The 20012-nt window shown below is 51.8% G+C and overlaps 1 protein-coding gene across 6 annotated transcripts in view; it reads right to left on the reverse strand.

The window, feature by feature from the left end:
* Positions 1-1819: 1819 nt before the first annotated feature.
* The window catches only part of ADCK1 (aarF domain containing kinase 1), a 113852-nt gene continuing 95659 nt past the window's right edge, over positions 1820-20012 (reverse strand). For all 6 annotated transcript variants that reach the window (XM_067027975.1, XM_067027979.1, XM_067027978.1 and 3 more), the window contains 4 exons: positions 9638-9787; positions 8108-8305; positions 4068-4261; positions 1820-2580 (listed from right to left, as the gene is read on the reverse strand). In XM_067027975.1, the coding sequence (XP_066884076.1) occupies positions 2409-2580; positions 4068-4261; positions 8108-8305; positions 9638-9787 (714 nt within the window). In that variant the 3' untranslated portion in view covers positions 1820-2408. The remainder of the gene's footprint in view (positions 2581-4067; positions 4262-8107; positions 8306-9637; positions 9788-20012) is intronic.

A 20012-nucleotide genomic window follows, 5' to 3' on the forward strand; every position in this document is an offset into this window, starting at 1 on the left:
TCTATTCAGATCTTGCCCAGTCACCAGTTCCCAGCTCAGACCCTAGCTCCGCCTGGCCACACCCTGAGACTGCTGAAGCCCCAAGCGTCCCTCGGCAAGGCTCCATCCCACCCTTCTCACATTTGCTTACGCTGAGGGTGATTCCAAACCCCCAAAGCACTGCCCCTGAGGATTTGTGCCGCTTGGAGCCACACGCATTTTCTGAGGTGTCATTAGAAGTCCCTACAGCCGTGCAGTGGTGGAGGACGGGGGCACCTAGCAGCCCATCATGCTGAGAATGACCATCCCTGATCCCGGGGGTGGGCTCAGAACACTGCGGAAATTAACCTGACAATCAAACAAGGCAGTGTTCCTAGCAGAGGGAGACTGGCACGTGCAGCTTCTTTTTCAATACACAGGTTTCAACTCCCTGGAAAACAGTGAAGTATTCTGAGAGTCTAAATATTTGTGTGTTTATTGAGCACTTAGTACAAACCAGGACATCTGCATTTCCTATGAGCTGGGTACCTACTATCCAGCACTGTGGAATAAAAAGCAAAGCATGGACCCTCATTCAGCAGCTGTGTGACTTCAAGCAAATTACTAAACTTCTCTGAGCCTCAGTTCCCATCTCTGTGAGGTGAGGCTAATGACCCCTCGCCCTCATAGAGCTGATGAGACAAATCAATGATGTAACTTATTTACAAAGAACCTAGCATATTCCCTCACACATGGAAGGCACTCAGTAAACACTGACCCCTCCTATCTTCAAACTGCTCTGTACCCCAAACTCTCCCAGCCTCTCAGCTCTCTCTGGATAACTGTTCTGGCAACATGCTGATGTTTTAGATCCCAAGGCAGCAGGAAGCCAACCATTAAACCAAAAGTGAAAAGCAAGTAACCATTACCTTGAACAAAAAGGACATTTATATTTACTTCAGTGGCTATAAAAGACACCATAAAATGTAATATGCAGCATGCATCCTCAAGACTCACAACAGATCTTGCAAATTATTCTCTCAGGTCTCTGGGTGCATCCAACTGGTCACTAAGAACAATTAATTCTTTCAAGAAAAAAAGGGATTGCGAATCAACTCTGGTCAGTGAACACTCTGCTCGTTGTATTATGAATAAAGAGAACAGAAAATGAGACTTAAATTTAGGTTTTTTTCTGCCCTCATGAATGCAGTGAAGTAAGATCGGAGAGATTTAAACGCAATCACTCTCTGTGAGCCTGGATGCTCAGTGAGAGCTAGGACCTGCCATATCTGGGGTCTTAGGGATCTGGAGACCACACAAACACAGAAGTTAGAGCAGGAGTTTGCGGGTATCCCCAAAACAGGACCAGATGATCGAGTGGGGGGAGGGGCAGGCTGGCAACAGGCAATAAGGTAGAAGTAGAGCCCAGACAGGTGACAAAGAGGTTTCAGAGTGGAAGCCCAGCCACAGTGACTGAACTTTAGACTACAGTCTCCGGGACTGGGGGTACCAAATGATGAATCCAAGGGCTAAGTCAGAAGCCAACTGGTAGAACAAGGCAGGTGCCAGGTCACAGGGAATGAGGTGAGAAGCCGGGGGAACCAAAGTCAGAGGTTTCAGCTGAGCCTCTGAGTTCCTGGCCTTGGGCTTCCTAACAACTCCAACCAAGGTCTCAGTCTTAGAAAGCGAGAGAAACATACAAGAATCAGAAAGCTGCCGCACAGTGGAAGGGTGGAAGGATTTCATCAGGGACAAGAAGCCAAGCAGATCACAATGGCACACGGCATCCAGATCCACTCCTACCTAGTGGCCAAAGTGGATTCACTCCCAACCTGGAATAAAACTCCCACTGACCAAGCTCTGCCCTGCAACCCTGAAGGGGTTTTTATTGAATCACGGTACATAAAACACCAGAGGGGGTCACCACGACAGCAGTGAACTCACTCACAGCTGCAACAGAGGCTGGCTTGGGTGCCAAGCCACCTTGCTAAGGTGGGCACCTCTGCGGAGTGACAGCGCAAGGAGAGGAAACTGTTCTCCAGTTCAGAGACCACGCTCCGCTCCAGCAAAAGCAAACTTCCTACAAGTTAAATGTGCCCTCAGTGGGATTCACGGTCCATCCTGATAACAGGAAGGGTTAACGGAAGTGGGGGGCATCCAACCCAATGGCCCACGTGGGGAGCGGGAGAGCAGACTGCCGTGCCTTCTCCCTGGATACAGAGAGAAAGAAACCTATCACATGGCACAGCTTGGGGGTCCCAAGACAAGGGCTCCAAAGGAGAGGCATTTCAGAGGTGGAGCATAACGGTGCCATGGATGGTGTCCGTGGGGCTCCAGGCCACCAGCTGGCAGAAACGGGGCGAGTGGGTAGAGACATGATGGAGGAGTGAGGCGTGAAAAGACCCCTTGGCCACCACAGAGTCACACCAGGAAGGGAACAGCAAGTCCACTCAGTGTGGCGCAGGCAACAGCCAGCAGAGCAGGGCCAAGACCCAGCTGGCCAGCCTCAGCCCCTTCACACGCAGAACGAGTTCATGAAGGTTGATCTGCCACAAGTTGAAGGCCTCGCTGAAAGAGATCTGGGCCCTTCTGAAGAATGAATGGGTATTCTTCTTCTTGTGCCTGCAGGAGGGGCAGGAAGGGAGGAGAGAACAGGAGATAAAGAGGTAAGAAATACTCAGTATCATTAGAAAAATGGAAGATGGTGGCTTTGCCAACTCACCAGCCCCCGGCCCCAGTGGACAACTCCTGGTTACGGATCAGACCACGGCCCAGTCAGGGACCAGAGGAACTCAGCTATTCCAAAGGCATTTTCCAGGTAAGTGGGGTCAGCAAAAGCGGTTGTTTCACAGTGTATCAAAGGTCTAGTGAACCCAGTGGGTAGCACGTTCCGTTTCCCTTTTTCCAAAAGTGGAGTTAATATTTATCAAATCAGAATCCCCCAAACCCAAATGTAAAAGCTTTCCCAAACTTTCTGAGGCTAAGAATCACTTGGACATCTAATCAAGGTAGTCCTGGGAGGCTGGGGCCCCTGTGGATTCAGCCCAGCTCAATCTCTTCTGCATCAACAAAAGGACATGATGAAAATTGATGTTTATGATGACCGCCTATTCAAGACTTCCTTTTTTTTTTTTTTTTTTTGGCTGTGCCGTGTGGCTTGCAGGATCTTGGTTCCCCGACAAGGGATTGAACCTGGGCCCCGGCAGTGAAATCACCCAGTCCTAACCACCGGACCGCCCGGGAACTCCCGAGACTTTGTTTCCCGAACCTCAGAGGAAGAATGAATCATGTTTGGCCCTTTCTGTATACAGTCTATTTTCCTGTAATCTAACTCAGTATTTGATAGTGGGTGCATGATGTATGTGGTCAACACTCCCTTCACCCATTTACCAGAATGACCCATTCACTGCCTAGAACGGAGGGGCTCGGAGCTGACCACAGTCCAGGCCGGCCCTCTCAGGTGAGAACATCCAGCCAGAGCACAGGCCTTCCTGTGTATTTGCTACTGTCAGGTAGGAGAGCCTAGAACCCTCTTTCCTCTGTCACTACCTCCCTGAGGAAGCAGCCTTCCCTTCCTCATCAACACCTCAAGGGTGCTGAGACAACTCAAAAGACCTGAGATTCCGAGATGGCCTGCTGGTGACACTCTCCTGAGTCACCACCGCCACACCTGCAGGGAAAAGAACACTGGCCTCACTGCCTGGCCAATGCCGGGGACACAGTCCCAGGACCAGCTAGAGATGGGATGTGAACCCGGGTATCCCGATCCCAAGTCCGGGGGACGTTTGAATGGGACTGAGATTTTCCGAAAACACTGTCAACTTTACCAAGGGTAAGAATCACCTGGAAAGCTGGCCCGGGAGGGTGAGGTCCTAGAATCCACAGTTTTAACAAGTAGAGGTGGCTCTCTGGACCACCTTAAAACACAGCCCCGAGGTATCAGCCAGGTCACTGGAGCTGTTTTCTGCCCCTAACTTCCTGCAGGGAGAGCCGGAGATTTGGGGAGCTCAGGCACGGCCCTGGGGACTGGTGGGGAAAACTGGAGGTGTGCAGACCCCTGGGGCCGGTCGGGGAGACAGAGGGGAGGAGCGGCCAGAGCCCACACTCACGCGGCCAGTGCCTTGATGCAGCAACGTGACATGTTGAGGAAGGAGGTGGCGCTGGCGCGGGTGCCCAGGGCGGCCTCGATGCCCCGCAGCAGGTCGTTCGTCTTGAAGATGAGCAGCATCTGACGCGGCACGAGGCTGAGAAGGCGGCTGATCTGGGGGAGGTAGTTGGCCGCATTGTCGCGGATCTCTGAGTCCTGAAGCAGAGACAGGAGGACAAACAGACGCCTGGCATGGGAAGTGGGGCCCCGGGTGGCAGGCTGTCCGGACAGCCTGTGACCTGAGGGGCTGCAAGGAAGCTCCGGGAGGGAGCGTCTGGCACAGCTGTCTCGGCAGCACTGGGAATCCTCCCCAGAGGGAAGCCTAGCCCAAGGGGCTTCGTAGCCGGATAAACCTGGATGGGACATCTCACCCAACTTCTCGCCAAGCACCGGGCGCAGTACCGGAGCAGGAGCACATCAGCAGAGCCAGGCCGCATCTCTGCTGCCTCTGCCATCCTAGCTCCCGGCAGCCAAGGTCACCCATACCCAGCCCCCAAGCCCCCAAGCCCATAAGCCTACCTCCCCACCAACCATTTGATGAGTCCAGCCTCTCAGCCCGGGGTCCACCCTCGTGTTATTTTCTAAGGCTTCTTTGCTGGCCACCAATTTCAGGCCAGGTCTGGAAGGAGCCTTGGAAGCTGGTGCTTCTGAGTCGTCTCCCCCATCCCTCCAGCCAAGCCCAGGCCGGTGCATTTGAGAGGGCTGATCTGCTGACCCCAAAACAAATCCAAAGTCCTGCCCCATATCCTGCCTGACCCCGCAACCCCACCAGACCTGCCCACCTGGCCACCGCTTATCACTGTCCTCCACGCTGGAGCCAGCGTCAGCCCGCCCATTGCCCGAGGTCCTCCTGTCCCCAGCGCAGGATTCAGGGCTAGCCCTTTCCCATCCTGCTGGGTAAATCTGGGGTCTGGCTTCCCAGCCTTCCCCGTCCCTGAGCTCTGCATGGTTCTGGGCAGATAACTGCCTCTAGCCAGAGTCCTGAGTATAGAGTGAGGCTCAGATCCCTTCTCAGTCTCCAGAGAGACAGTGGTGGTGACAACGGTGACGATAGGCCACACGTGTGGAGCATCACTAAGTAAGCCGGGCGCTCTGACAATGCTTGCATGTGTTAACTCATCTAATCGCACGGCAACCCTAGCGGGCGAGCGTATACCCCCATGTGAGAGGAGGAAACGGAGGCACTGAGGAGTTAAGTAACCTCCCCAAGGTCCACGGCTAGTCAGAGGTGAGTCAGAAGTCAAACCCAGGCCGTGCAGCTCCCAAGACCACACCCTCACCACTACACTGCCTTTCACAGAGGACCAATGTCCTCCTCCCCAAACTGGGCATGTTAACACCGTCTGTGCCCACCTCCCAGCAGAACCCAGAGGATCATCAGGGATAAGGTACGGGGAGGCGCGTGGGGCCCGTCAAAGTCACCCCTGCCAAGCGCTTCACCCAGCCCAGCCGCTTTCTGCAGCAGGAGCAGAGCTCTCTGCTCTTTCAGCAACACGCGCGCACCGCTGACAGCTGAGCCGCTGCGAAACCTGAAATGTCCCCCAGGCAGGAGCTATCAGACTGGAACATCTCAACACGAGCCAGACACCAAGAGGCCGTCTGCCTCCCCGCCACCTCCCCGCACAGCTGCAGGTCGCCCTGCTTGCGGAGGCTAAGGCCAGATCAAGGTCCCGCTCTCCAGACCCCCTCTCAGCCCCAACGGAAGCCCCTGTGTCCACCCAGGCTACCCCGAGGGGCTCCTTCTCGGAGCAGCACAGCCTTCAAGCTTGGAACCTGCTGGATGTCTACCTGATTGCAAAACTAAAACTCTAACTTAGATAATAAAACCAGATATCATTCACTGAGAACCTACTGTGTGCCACGCAACCTCGGCCATCCCTGTGGCTTTAATACCATCTATACGCTGACGACTCCCAAACTTCTATGTCTCGAGGTTGGATCTCTGAGCCCCAGGCTTAGCTGCCCACGACAGCTCTATCTGAACGCTCCCGAGAACTACTGACCCTCCCACCCCAAACATGTCCTTCCCCAAGTCTTCCTATGTCAGGAAGTGGTGCCCCCTCCATCCCATAACTCACCTCAAAGAGCTACGATGCAACTCTGACTCTCCCCTTGTCCTCCCCTCACGTCCAAGCCGACAGAAAGGCCTCTCACTCTTCTGTCCAGAATACACCTCGGCTCCACCTGCTCTGCGCCGCCTCCATCAGCGTAGTCTGAGCCCCATAATCTTCCCACCTGGACTCCTGCCCCACTGCTCACCTTGCCCCGCTCCAGAGAAATACCTAACACAGCGAGTCTGAGCACATCCTTCTCCTGCTCAAAACCTGTCAAAGGCTCTGCTTTGTCCTGAGAGTGAATCTGAAATTCTCCCTGTGTGCTGCTCTCCCAGCTCAGCCCTCCCAACGCTTCTCAGTCCACCATCCTCCTCACACACTCCAGACCACCCAACCCGGCCCCCTTAATGCATCGTGTGCCCTCTGCCTGGAGTGCTTTCCCCAAGCTCTTCCTGTGGCTGGTGCCTTTCTTGTCCTTCGGGCCTCAGCTCACATGTCAACTCCCCAGCGAGATCTCCTCTACAGCATCACCCCCATCACCCATCATCACGGCACTCTGCTTATCTCCCACCCCCGCCCCAGCACCTCTAGCCTGCAATTATTCCATTTACCTGTTTATTCACTTGTTTACTGTCTGTCTTCCTCTACAAGTGCAAATTACATGGAAGTCCTGTCTGTCTGTTCGTCACTGGATCCACAGGCACCCAGTCCAGGGTCCAGCAAAAACAAATGTTTATTCAGTGAACAAATTTCAGAAACCATGAGGAGGCATTTTACATGCATTACCAATAAAGCAAAAATTATCATCCCTATTCAACAAACGAAGGGGATCGCTTTTCCTCTTCTGAGATGATGAGCTGAATGAAACCTGTGTAAGCCTGGGGTAACCGGTGGTCATCTTTGCCACCAAGTTTGCTGGGGAATGATGTCAACTTGGAGGAAAGCAGAGCCAAGAGATGGCAAGAGGCGGTTGGTGGTTTGGTGACATCGCTGGAGACTCTGGACCCAGCCATTCCTAAAGCCCCCACCACAAGGCAGCTCGCAAGGGAGGACTCTGAGGCTCAGAGAGGCGACTAGAACCATCCAAGGTCATGCCACCAGAAGCAGGTGCTGAAACCGGAGCCCAGGTCTTCCTACTGCACAGCAGGACCATGTCCCTGTGGTGAGCATAAGCCCCTCCCCACAAGGACACGGGCAAGTCTGCAAAGGCCTGCAAACTGACGGACTGGGAAGACAGAAGGCAATTCCGTGAGGGATTAAGAAGCCTGGGAGGGAGCTCACCCTGAGCCAGGAAGAATGAGCTACCCGGTAAGTCCCTGCCGGAGGGGCAGAGGTGAGTACAAGTACATGGAGAAGGTGTTCCTAGGATCGGTCTCAGCCCAGACTCCAGATCCAATGGAGGAAGACCATAAGTAAGAGCTGTTTCACTAAAAACTCCATAGGAATGAAGGAACAAGCAGCCCTTGAGTACGGCATGGGGAGTGAAGGCCCCTGCCCAGGAGGGTGGCCTAGAGCAACCCCACGATGGGAGATGGTGCCCAGTAGGAGACAGTGGGTGGTGCCAGACTTATTTACCAGACAGTCCCTGGGGATTCCCAGAAGTCCTGGGGGCGAACTTGGTGGAGGCCTGAAATCTTATGAGAGCAGGTTGTCGTGAAAGTCACAGAGCCTGGATTATACAGTTAACGTGACCTACTTCTATTCCAGGTTGATAAGGCCAGGAGGGACACAGTGGGACAGCGTCCCCTGTCCCTCCATCCAACCAGGCACACTCTTTCTCCCTCCCTCCCTCCTCCTCATCCAGTACATCTCTAATTCTGCCCCCTACTCCATCCCCACAGCCCACCAGTATAGAACCCCAGACCCTGGGTTGGCAGGGCTCCAAAGGCCACGCCTGGCCCTGCCCCTTGCATCCGGGACAGGGCAGGACCGGGGCGGGGGCACCCACCTCAGTGGCGGTGACTGGAGTTTGGCCAATGCCCCTGTTGACTGAGTCCCACGACCGGGCTGTCAGCATGCAGGTGAACAAGGGGTAGAGGTCCCCGGCTCCCAGGCGCTGGCTGTACTTCCTCACGCTCTTCATGTCGGTCCAGATCAGCGACTGCCAGAGGTGACAGTAATCCAGGCGGAACTCTTCCGTGAGCACCTACAGCGGGGGCAGCATGGCAGGACCTGGGCCCCCTCTCCCCGTGGAAGACCTAGTCCCTGGCTGGTGTGACCACTGCAAAGGGGAGTGGAGGGAAACCATGGTTCCTGCACAATGTCTGCTCCTCTCCCACAGTCAGCCACCCTTGAAGGTCCAAGTACAAAGCTACTATTTGGCCAGCCTTGGTCCTGAGTGGCAAAGGCTACCAACAGCCCACCAAAATCTATATATATAATCTATATATATATAATCTCTTATATATATATATATATATTTATTTATATATATATATATATATATATATATATATATATATATATATATAAAATCTCTTCTTCCCAAGTTGGGTCTAAGATCCCCGCCTTCCTCCTAGTTAGATGGAGCCCTCCGCCCGAGCTCTGACCAGTGGAATGTGACAGAAGCTCCACTTCCAGGCCTGGCCCATGAAAACTTTCCCATGCATGCTCCTCCGGGCCCTTACCCCTGCTGCCGGTGGACGGCGAGACCCCCAAGGAGACCTGGGAGCGACAGCCTCGGTCAGCCCCTGCTTTCAGGCTCCTCCACGCACCCCAGACTGCTGTGTGAGCAGGCAATTAGACACCTGTTGTGTTTGGGCCATCATTCACTTGGGGGCTGTGTCTACCTTAAACTAACATGCCCAACACCCCTGAGACTCTCAAAGGAAGCCCAGATTTGGGGATGTGGGACCAGGGCTCTGAGGGGAGGAGCAGGAGACCACCGGGGAAACCTCCTCAGGACCACCTGCCTCATGGAATCAAGCCAGGACCTGGGTCCTGGGATTGACACTGAACTTGTGAACTTCCAGGCAGGCACACGTGGCTCGCTGGAACCAGCTCTGTGTCCCAAGTTCCAGAGGATAGTCAGGACCATCCAACCCCTATCAGTTCCCTGCGCCCTTTCCCATTACATATGACCTCCTCACTGGGGCTGAGTTACCCTTCCCCCTGAAGTCCAGCTCATGTAAGGGCAGCTCAACTCCCAGGGTCTGGCTGGCCTGGGCTTCCCTGGGCAAAAGGTTTTTTTTGCAGCTGAGAAAGTCCATTCACACATCCAGGCACAATCTCATCTACCCCTCACAGCTGCCTCTAAAGGACGTGTTATCACTCTCACTCTATTAGGAGGAAGCTGAGGCTCCGAGAGCTTGGAGAGCTCATATGACCTTGACTTCCACAAAATAACAGTTCTAGGGGGTAGGGCTGGGCCCTCTTCAGCTACCTTGCTATCTGCTTCCCATTTCTGTGGCCAGTAGGGGAGTTCAGCGGGCTCTGAGCCCAGGTAGGACCAGACCCTGGGGGGAAAGGGCTCTCCTACCTGGTAAAGCCCATGGTCCAACAGGACGATCTCCACCTTTCCTGTGCCCGGGCACTTCCGCACCAGCACATTGCCTGGGTGAGGGTCACAGTGCACGAAGCCGTTGACAAAGATCATCTCGCTGTACATCTTGCCCAGGTGGCGCGAGATCTGAAAGAGAAGGGAGGCGGGTGGGAGTTGCACCTCATTGCCACATGCCTCAGAGATTTCTACTCTGGCCCCTCAGTCTGGCTACTCTCAAGAGGAAGGCCTGAGCAGTCATGGTGGAAGGGATGGCTTGAGATTGCATCGTTCTTTTTTTTTTTTAAATAAATTTATTTATTTATTCATTTATTTTTAATTTTTGGCTGCGTTGGGTCTTCACTGCTGCACGCGGGTTTTCTCTAGTTTCTGAGAGCGGGGGCTACTCTTCGTTGCGGTGCGCAGGCTTCTCATGGCAGTGGCTTCTCTTGTTGCAGAGCACGGGCTCTAGGCAAGTGGGCTTCAGTAGTTGTGGCTCAGCAGGCTCTAGAGCGCAGGCTCAGTAGTTGTGGCGCACTGGCTTAGTTGTTCCACGGCATGTGGGATCTTCCCAGACCAGGGCTCGAACCCGTGTCCCCTGCATTGGCAGGCGGATTCTTAACCACTGCACCACCAGGGAAGCCCCCTGCATCGTTCTTGATAGAAGCTGAACGCTCATCCAGCTCTTCCTAACTTCAGCTGCACATTAGGTTCAGCTGGAACTCAGAAATGTTAGGGGTGGTACCCAGGCATCAGTATTTTTTTTAAGTGCCCAAGGTGATTTGAATGGATGGCAAGGTAGGAGAACCACTGCTTCTAGGTTTTCTGAAGGCTGTAACACCCACCTCCCACACCTGCCCCTCCACTCTTCCCTGGTTTTTCCATCAGTCCCTCTTCCTTTTTTTCCCCCCAAAGCTGAATATGGGTTGGAAAGCTGGGTAGGGGTAGGGATCACTCTACCTGCCCCTTCTCCAAAGAACAAGGCCGGGGGCTGAAGATCAGGAATAGACGACCCCATCACCCTCTGGGGCTGCCTCAGCAGCTCCAGGCCAGTCCCAGGAGGACCCAGAATCACAAGCCCTTCTCCCCTCTCCCTTCAGGCCCCTTTCCCTACTCCCCTCCCTGCCAGAGCCCAATGCTAATCTGATTTATGATGTCTGCACAGAAGAAATGACACTGGAGAGGCCATTTAAATCATCCTGTCACTGCTGCTCTCCCTGCCGAGGCAGCCTCCTTATCTCTACTCCCTTTTTATTAAAGCTAAAAGCCTCTTCCCAGCTAGGGAACAGCTGCTGAACAGAGCCAGACCCAGACCCACAGATGGTCTGCTGATGGGTTTCCACAGGACAAAGAGATGCTTAACCCAGGAAGCTGATGCCCTAGGACACACACTGCCCTTGGCATCCCTCAGCCTCGGCTGGACCCCATGGTCACTAACAAACATATCCCAGCTAGAGGAGAGGAGCTGGGGCCCGTGGGATGGGGAACATAGGATTAGGGTCTTAAGATAAAAACTTAAGATAAAGACTCCTTTCCTTGGTTTATAAAGTCCGGTACAACCAGGCCCAGCCTCCCTCCCTGGTCTCATCTTGTACCACACTGACATTCCAGCCATATTTGCTCTCTTCCTCTTCTCTAATAATCTCTGTGCCTTCCTACCTCAGGGCCTTTGCACATGATATTCCAGGAACACTGCTTCATCTCCCCTTCACCTGGTTCACTCCTCTCTTGCTTCCCACCCCAACTGAGCATCACCTCCCTGGGGAAGCCTTCCCTGACCTCCTAGACTAAAATGATGTTCTCCTGCCATACACCCTCACACTTTTCTATCACTAGCACACTCTTTGTATTATTATTTGATTAACAACCATCTAGCCCACTATCATAAGCTCCTATATGATGGCAGGAACTGGCTCTATTTTGTTAAACAGCTTCATTGAGGTCTAAGTTACATATCACAGACTGGTTCTATTATTCATCCCCTTGCCTCTAACAGGCCAAACATGTGAGTTTAGGACTCTGCCTTCAACATGAGCGAGACCCTTGACTCTCCACGTTTTTCTGGGATGCTGAGGTTCCGGCCTATGATGCTTCTCCTATAATAACCCCATTAGTCTCCTCTGAATCCCAGTCAATGATAACTGGCCTCTAATTAAATCATCAAGAATAAGTCCCTTTAGTAACAGTAGTTGTCATCCTTATTAAAAGCCCTAAAAGTAAGTACAGTCATGGTCCCCATTTTGCAGATTAGGAACTGAGACTCGTCGAGGTTTAATGTACCCAGAGCTACCTGGCTGGAAAGAGGTGGAGACAGAATTCAAACCAGGTGTGACCCACAGCCTTCCAGGAACCACTATTCTATACTGGCTCACGCCGACTTCTGCACTTCTCAATTGAACTTTGTGACCTTAAAGAAGTTAGTCATACTCTCGACTTCAGCAAAATGGAAATAATAATAGTGCCACTCTCACGGGCTACTGTCAGGTAAATGAGAGTATCAGGGTGCTTGGGACCTAGTAACCTCTCCTAGGTGCTCCTGATTCCTCATAACACTCCTGGGAGGGCGGCAGACTAGGTTTCATTGCACCTTTTTAAGAAATGATGAAATCAGGGTTAAAGAGGTTATCTAAAGTCCTGACACTTAGACTGTCGCCCTGTGCCCTGCTACCCACACGCTCCTGACATTTTTCTTGGGGGAAAGGAATGTCCAGTACTCAGTGTCTGTGGGCATCAGGAACAGAACTTTACCCTGTGTCAAGTTCCCAGACTCAGGCTGAGATGTTGGATGCCCCAGGGCCACCATTTTCTGTTTCCTGGGAGAGGGGGCCCAGCCAGAGCTGGTCCTGGATGAGCCGGCAGGCCCCCACCTCGGGACCACTGAGAACCCCTTCTGTTAAGGCTCTTTGGAGCTCTACGGAGACGAGCTCTGAAAGGCCATATTTGCCAAACCAATTGCGTTTATTAAGTAATCATTCATTTTTATTTGTCAAGGATGCCTATAAGGTCCGATCAGGGCTCCTGATCAGCCCAAGATAAGCAGGGCAGCCAGACAGAGCTGACAGAATTCCAGCCCAAAGCAGAGAAATGACATTTCATTTAGTCTGGGCAGACCTGTCATGGGGAGATGTATGACCTCCCTTAAGCTTTCTGAAATATTGCTATAGTCGCTGCGGGCCCCCAGTTACTACATTGAAAGGTGGCCCCTAGGGCTCCGGGGACTCAGGCTGGGGGAGCCTTGGCCCATGAGGAGTGAGCGGCTGCTACAGGAGGAGGAGAAGAGGCTGCCAACAGCGGCCCATATACACGCAGGCAAAGCCACCAGAGCAGCCCTCCCCCTCCAGCGGCCCCTACCTGGGTGTCTTTCCTTTTACGGGCTGTTCCTGATGTTCATTTTAACCAGATCTCACCGGGATAGGCAGGTGTGGAAGGCAGGAACAGGAGGGAGGACCAGCCTATGTCACTGGCGTCACTCTGGGGCCCTGTTGGCACTGCCACTGTGGGCACAGGTGACCTGGGGGACAAGTCACCTCCCTTCTCAATCTGGGTCTAAGTTCCCTGAGCTGTTCGGTGAGCCTAGCCCCATCTACTCCATTTCCTCACAGAGCTACCTCGAGATTTAAGGTCAAAATGTGACTGCTTGTGGGAAGGCACTTTATCCGCTACACTCTACGTCACCAACGTGCTTGTTTGTTTTCTGTCATGTGGTAGCTTACTTGAAACCTGGAAAACAATATACCCACTATCACCATCAAAGAGTAATTTTCTAAAAGTTAAAAACTTGACTTTCACACAAATATAGAATGAACACATGTCAAACATTGTGTAACTCATCAGTAAAGGAGCAAGCAAGAAAGTAGAGCTGGTTCAAAGAGAATTTTGAAGAACTGGGTATTTATGGGTATTTAAACAAGAATAAGAGACTAAGATTCCGGGATTAGAGACAAAACTGGTTATTGGTCTACTGGGCAATAAGGAAATCATAACCTTCCGGGTTATCTTTTCTAGTAAGGAGAAATTATTTGCATCTCTACTGGATAAGATCCACAGGTTGACATATGACTTCAGTCTGAGCCCTTAATTAATTGTCAATAGCAAAGTCAAACAAAAGAACATTCCCTTAGATATGAAAAAATCCTCAGGTCGGCTGCTTGAACAATGCCCAAGAGTGACTTTGAAAGGACAAACCGCACACTCCTTTTTCTGAATTTTAGGTAATTTTTCTTAACATCTATCAGAGTTGCAGTAAATAGTCTCTGAAAACCAGTTTACCCAGAGAAAGGCAGCCAGCCCCCCTCCTACTCACAGAGGCACCGAGAGTCCCAGGAGAAACCTAAGGCCATCACTGGGCACAAAACCCTCTCTCCACCCCTTCCATGTACTTAGCTATGTCTCCTCAAGAACAGACAATTCTAAATAAGGCTGCAATGAATATGGGAGTTCAGGTATCCGTTTAATATTGATTTCGTTTCCTTCGGACGTATACCCAGAAGTGGAAATGCTGGATCATATGGTAGGTCTATTTTCAGTGTCTTAAGGAACCTCCATACTGTTCTCCATAGTGGCTGTATCCATTTACATTCCCACCAACAGTGCACAGGGGCTCCCTTTTCTCTACACCCTCACCAACACTGTTATCTCTTGTCCTCTTGATGACAGCCATTCTAACAGGTGTGAGGTGATCTCGCATTGTGGTTTTTATTTGTATTTCCCTGACAATTAGTGATGCTGAGCACCTTTTCATGTGCCCCTTGGCCATCTGTATACCTTCTTTGGAGAAATGTCAGTTCAGTTCCTCTAAGGCTGCCCCTTTCCGTGTTAATGGCAGCATATGCATAAAGAAAGGAATCCCACTTTTTTTTTTTTTTTTACATTTGGGATTATATTTTATTCTTTTTTTTAAACATCTTTATTTGAGTATAACTGTTTTACAATAGTGTGTTAGTTTCTCCTTTCAACAAAGTGAATCAGTTATACATATACATATGTTCCCATAGCTCTTCCCTCTTGTGTCACCCTCCCTCCCACCTTCCCTATCCCACCCCTCTAGGTGGTCACAAAGCACGCTAACACTCTGTGCCATGCACCATTCCAGGTACATTACATGGACTCACAGCCACCTCTGCAGTAGATAGGTGAGGGAAGTGAGAGGAGGAAGCTTGGTCACCTGGCCAGCAGTTAGTGAAACCGGGATCCAAACCCAGGTGGCCTGGCTCCAGGGAACAAGCTCTCAATCACCAGCCCCTCCTGCCTCTCCACTCACTGGGAAGCTCCTTCCTGATGGCAGGAGCTGCACTAAAAATCTCTGCAGGTCCCCACGGCAACCAAGAAAGCATTCCGTTTGGAGAAAAGAGTCGCAGTGGGAAATCCAGAGCTGTTTTGTCTAACCAAAAATACACTGTCAACTAAAGCCATACTACAGCTCTTTTCAGAAAAAAAAAAAAAAAATCAGTGACAAGTCTTTAATTGTTCCATGTAAAAAGAATGTACCACTCACGTAAGTGATTTCCATAATTACGCAATGCCTTTATGTTCTAACAGTAGGCAGGGGAAAACCCAGGAATCTATAAAAAGTCTGAGTAATGAATTAATTTAGTAAATAATATTTAAATCAAAGAGTTATTTTTGGATTTTCCTCAAAACTTGAATTGTCTGAAAGTACTTTAATTATTCTGTAATTGTATGGATGAATTTATTCCCACCCCCAATGGAAAGTCTATTTATGTTCTTGGGGGGTGTCAAGGAAGCAAGGTCAAGATCTCTGAAAGAAACAGGAGGATGGTGTTGCAGGATATTAATAATCACACAAGTAGCCCGATATTAAGTATAAAGAGGTTAATAATTCAAGCTCTCTTTGCCCCTCCCCTGGTGTCCGCCCAGGCTTCTAGAGGCAGAACCACAGCCCCAAGGACCAGAGCAGACCACTGCCAAGAGCGTTTTATTCTCCAGCCCACCCCACCCCCAGGAACCACCCCTGGGATGTATAAGCCTCAGGTCCCTCGCTGCTGCCCATTCACGGAGCGGGTCAATCTTGGACCAGCAAACACTGAGATGAAGTCCCTGAATGTGAAGGTAGTGGGAACTTCTTTAGCCACACGCGGTGTTGGGAGCCGTAATGAGGAAGAAAGAAGAGGAGCCGGGTTAATTACAGGAATCTGGGGGAGTTTCCCTAATCTCGGAGCCTCTAGGAGCTTGGTGGAACCTTCTCTAGATTCGGCCTGAACCAGGACAGGACCTGAGAGCCAGGGCATGGGGTATCCACAGGCCAATAAGGGTTCCTCAGGTCTCCTGGCCAGTGAGGCTCAAAGGGTCACGGCTACCAGAGTGGCGGGCAGTGGATCCCAGGGGCCACGACTACTGGAAGACACACATGGTGACCTCCGACATCCCTGCCTCGGGCAGCAACTCGCTCCAAAGAAATACGTCCACATCCGTCCACCTTACCTGGGTCAGGATAAAGAAAATGAGCAAAGGGTTTCTTCCCTACATTTCCTCCTTCTTCTGGCTAATATTTTACTGCCAGCACCACAGAGGGGGCTGGGGGTTAGAATTCCAGCAAAACAGCCTGTGCTGGGCATGGACTGTGGGCACTTCAACAGCTGCTTCATGTTTCAATCATCAAACAATCCAATACTTTTTTTTTTGGTCACACCACACAGCATGCGGGATCTAGTTTCCCAACCAGGGATCAAACCCGTGCCCCCTGCAGTGGAAGCGTGGAATCTTAACCACTGGACCGCCAGGGAAGTCCCTGATACTCTCTTGTATCCATCACTTTACAGCAGGAACCTGGGCCTTGCCACGGGTGATGAACTCCAAGGCGGCACAGCTCGCAAGCAGCAGAGGCGGCGACAGGAGCCAGGAAGGCCGACTCCAAAGCGACGCTGTTCCCCACTCCTGACACACCTGCTGTTGGGGAAATAAGTCTCCAGGAACCCGTCTGTGCACCGGGACCCCTCCAACATCCCCAAGCTTCTCAAGATTTGCTGTGAGAAGTTACGGAGGGTGGACGATGGGAGGAGGTGTCTTCCTTCTAGTGATTTCAGTAACCGGGGGTCTTTGTGCCTCTCTGGCTTCTCTTCCCTAGTCTTCTGAGCACCTTCCACCACCGAACCAGAGTGACCCACCAAGTGGTGGGTGACGCCAGCACAAAGCAAATGTCCTACACGATCCGAGCTGCTGTCGGGAGACAAGAGGAAAACACTTGGGCAGCGTGGCTTTTAGAGACAGGAAAGGCGGTCACCATTTGCTAAGTCAATGACCACTGATCACCCCTGAGCCTACATACTCATGGACAACAGAGGAAGGTGGACAGGAGAGGAGCAAGAAGATTCTTGGAGATTCTGTGGAGCAAGACATGCCTCTGTGACTAATAACCTCATGAATTATAAATGACTTTTTTAACAGAACTTCACAGCCTGCAAAGCCATACAACGACCCTGTGAAGGAAGTATTGTCATCACTCCAACTGTACAGATGAGGAAACTCAGACTCGGAGTTTAAGTAACTTAACGAAGGGTACCTGGCCAATAAATGGCAGAGCTACACACAACCCCAGGTGGCCCGACTTTTGAACCCTCTGCCCCTCCCATCACACAGGCAGCCTCGGTGACGCCTGACCAGCCCACTTGTCCCACGCTCTGTCCACACCTCTCCTATGGCACTGACACGAGGGACCTGCACCTAGTAGGTGCTCAAGAAACATCTGCTGAAAGACGCGTTTGAGATGCTTTCACTGTTTCTCCAGTGACACAGGATAGAAAAACGACTGGAAAGAAGAAACATGGCAAGGGCGGCTGGCTACACGTAGCAGATGGAACCCAGGCACTGACTGCATTCCCTCACCAGCCCCGCTAACATGACTCTAAAAGCAACAAACAAGGCCGCGAACCTACTGCAACAGAGAGTAGCATGGCCAAAAACAGCACACAAAGAGATTAGCCAGGCTGTGTGTGCCAGAGGGGAGCAGACAGCTACTGAAAAATGGCTCAGCAGGCTAGACGAAAGGGCACCCTAAGTCGACAGTGGGGGAACTTGCTGTCTGCTGTCTCGGAGCCTAGAGAGGCCAGCAACTCGGGCCCTGGCACCTCTGATACATGGGTTGGAAGTCCAAAGTAAGAGCTAAACGTCCAGATCCCCTTCAGATCCTCATGCAAGACAAGATTTACTCTCTGGAGTGGTAAAAAGACAGGCTCTACAAGCCACACCACAGACCAGAGGGCCATCATGGGGACAGAGTCAAAGTCCACATAATGACCACTGTGGAGCACCCGGCCCTCTTCCCCCAGCATGCTCCCGGGCCCCCGGGATGGACAGGCTGGCGTCTCTTGCAAGCCCACTATCCCTGCTCCCAACCCGTCCTTCACAGACTGCAGATGTTGCCCACCTGGCCTCCAGTTCCTGTCTCACCCAACCCCAGCTCCTGACTTTGTCACCTTTCTCCCAGCTAATTTCACACAAATTCAATTGGGCCTCAGCCCATGTGGGGTCTTAAACACACACTCACTGAAATCCAATTAACCTTCGATAAAGGTCCTGCAATCAATAGTCGTCCTGTGGCTTAAGGAGGCTCCATTCGGCCCAGGAAAGCGTGCTCCTGCACGACCTTTATTCTTAATGAAATCAATGACAGTCACTGTCACCAGCTCTTAAAGTGACTGGCAAATATGATCACCGGGTCAGGCCCTCAAGAATATGCTGCTTCTGGGCTCGGAGCACAGACAAACGAGGGCCCCTGCAGGCTGCTGCCTCCCCAGGCTCCATGCTCCCTGGCCAGACAACACACCTAGGCAGGGCCTGGACATGCAAAACAGTGCAGGTGAGGCTTGCGGGCTCACCTGGGGCAGCCAGGGACCCCCTGGTCTTGTGACAAGTGGTTCCTGAACTCCAGTGAGTGCCTGAACCACCTGGAGAGTTTGTTAAAATGCAGATTCTTGCAACCCTTCCCACCCCAGATTCTGATAAGTAAGTTTGGGGTGGGGCCCAGGAATTTGCATTCAAGTCTTATCTCCAAGCAAGCCAAGAGTCGCTGTTCTGTAAAGTATCCAAGCAGGACAGACCCTCAGAGTCCTGCTAACCCAACGCCTTCAGTAAGAAAATTGAGGCCCAGAGGAGGGGAGTGATGTGTCCAAGGTCACACAGCGGGCCACTGGCAGAGATGGAGCTTGAACCCAGGTCTCTTGTCTCCTAAACTGGTGTTTCCCTACCTGAGTCTATGGGAAACTGGCCACTTGGACCAGTCTTCAGGTCCTCACATACTAGCCCAACTGGGCTGGGACGCTGCAGGGTGAGGAGGCCTCTTCAAAGTGGAGTGGGGATGACTAACAAGTGTTTGGAGGGGTCTAGAGCCCTCCCCACCCTCAAGAACAATTCCTTCTAGAGCCACTTCCTGCTGAGCCCCATCTTCCAGCTGAGTCAACAACTTGTAGCAGACAAGATGCCACTAACTATCCTTTCCCCCAGGATTTGGGGTGAGATCTTTGCCCCTTGTCACTCCTATCTGTCCCCTGTATTTCCCTCCCCAAGCAACACTCACAGCCAGGCTGTCCTCAGGAGGGAGAGTCACTCCAGGGACACGCCCACTCAGTCCCGCAGTCCTAGACAGGTTTTAGAACCTCAGAATTTTTTTAGAAACTTTCAGTCACGAGGAGTCTTTCATGCTACACACACACACACACACACACACACACACACACACATACCACTAGTCTTCCATAAGGCCTGTGGCTTTGAGGTTGGTTGGCCAGAGCCATAATAGGTTAATTTCTGCACAGTAGGGCCTGTCCTTAGTCTCCCAACATCACCGATGGTCAGCAACGGCACAGTAGAGCACGTGTCCCAGCACCCACTGCCCAGCCGGAGGTTCCTGTGGAAGTATTGAATGACATCATCTCAGAATACTACCAAGGAGGCTCCCAGGTCATGCAAACCCTAGAAGCCAGGGGCAGGGGATGAAGGAAATAAGGAATTAAGACAGTATGGTTATTATTGCAAGCACAGACCAACAGATCAATGGAAGAGAACAGAGCTTCCAGAAAAGACCCACAGCCAATTGAGGACAAAGATGCCAGACCTAAATTACTATATGGTATGATGCCATATTGACATGAAATTCAGTAAGGGAGAAGGTGATCTATGGCGACAGAATAGCGGGAGCTCTGGTGGGGGTGAGGGTATCAACTGAGAGGGGGCAGGAGGGGGCCTGCCAGGGGGCTAGAAATGGTTTGTCCCTTTATCTGGCTGGTGAGTACACAGTATATCCATATGAAAACTCACTGAGGTGTACCATGAAGATCTAGGACCTCAAGTAAGTTACCTTCCCTCTCTGAGTCTCTGATCCTTCACCTGCAAAATGGAGACAAGACCTCCCTCCTAAGTT

This window comes from Kogia breviceps, chromosome 3 (assembly GCF_026419965.1).
Source record: "Kogia breviceps isolate mKogBre1 chromosome 3, mKogBre1 haplotype 1, whole genome shotgun sequence".
NCBI lineage: Eukaryota > Metazoa > Chordata > Mammalia > Artiodactyla > Physeteridae > Kogia > Kogia breviceps.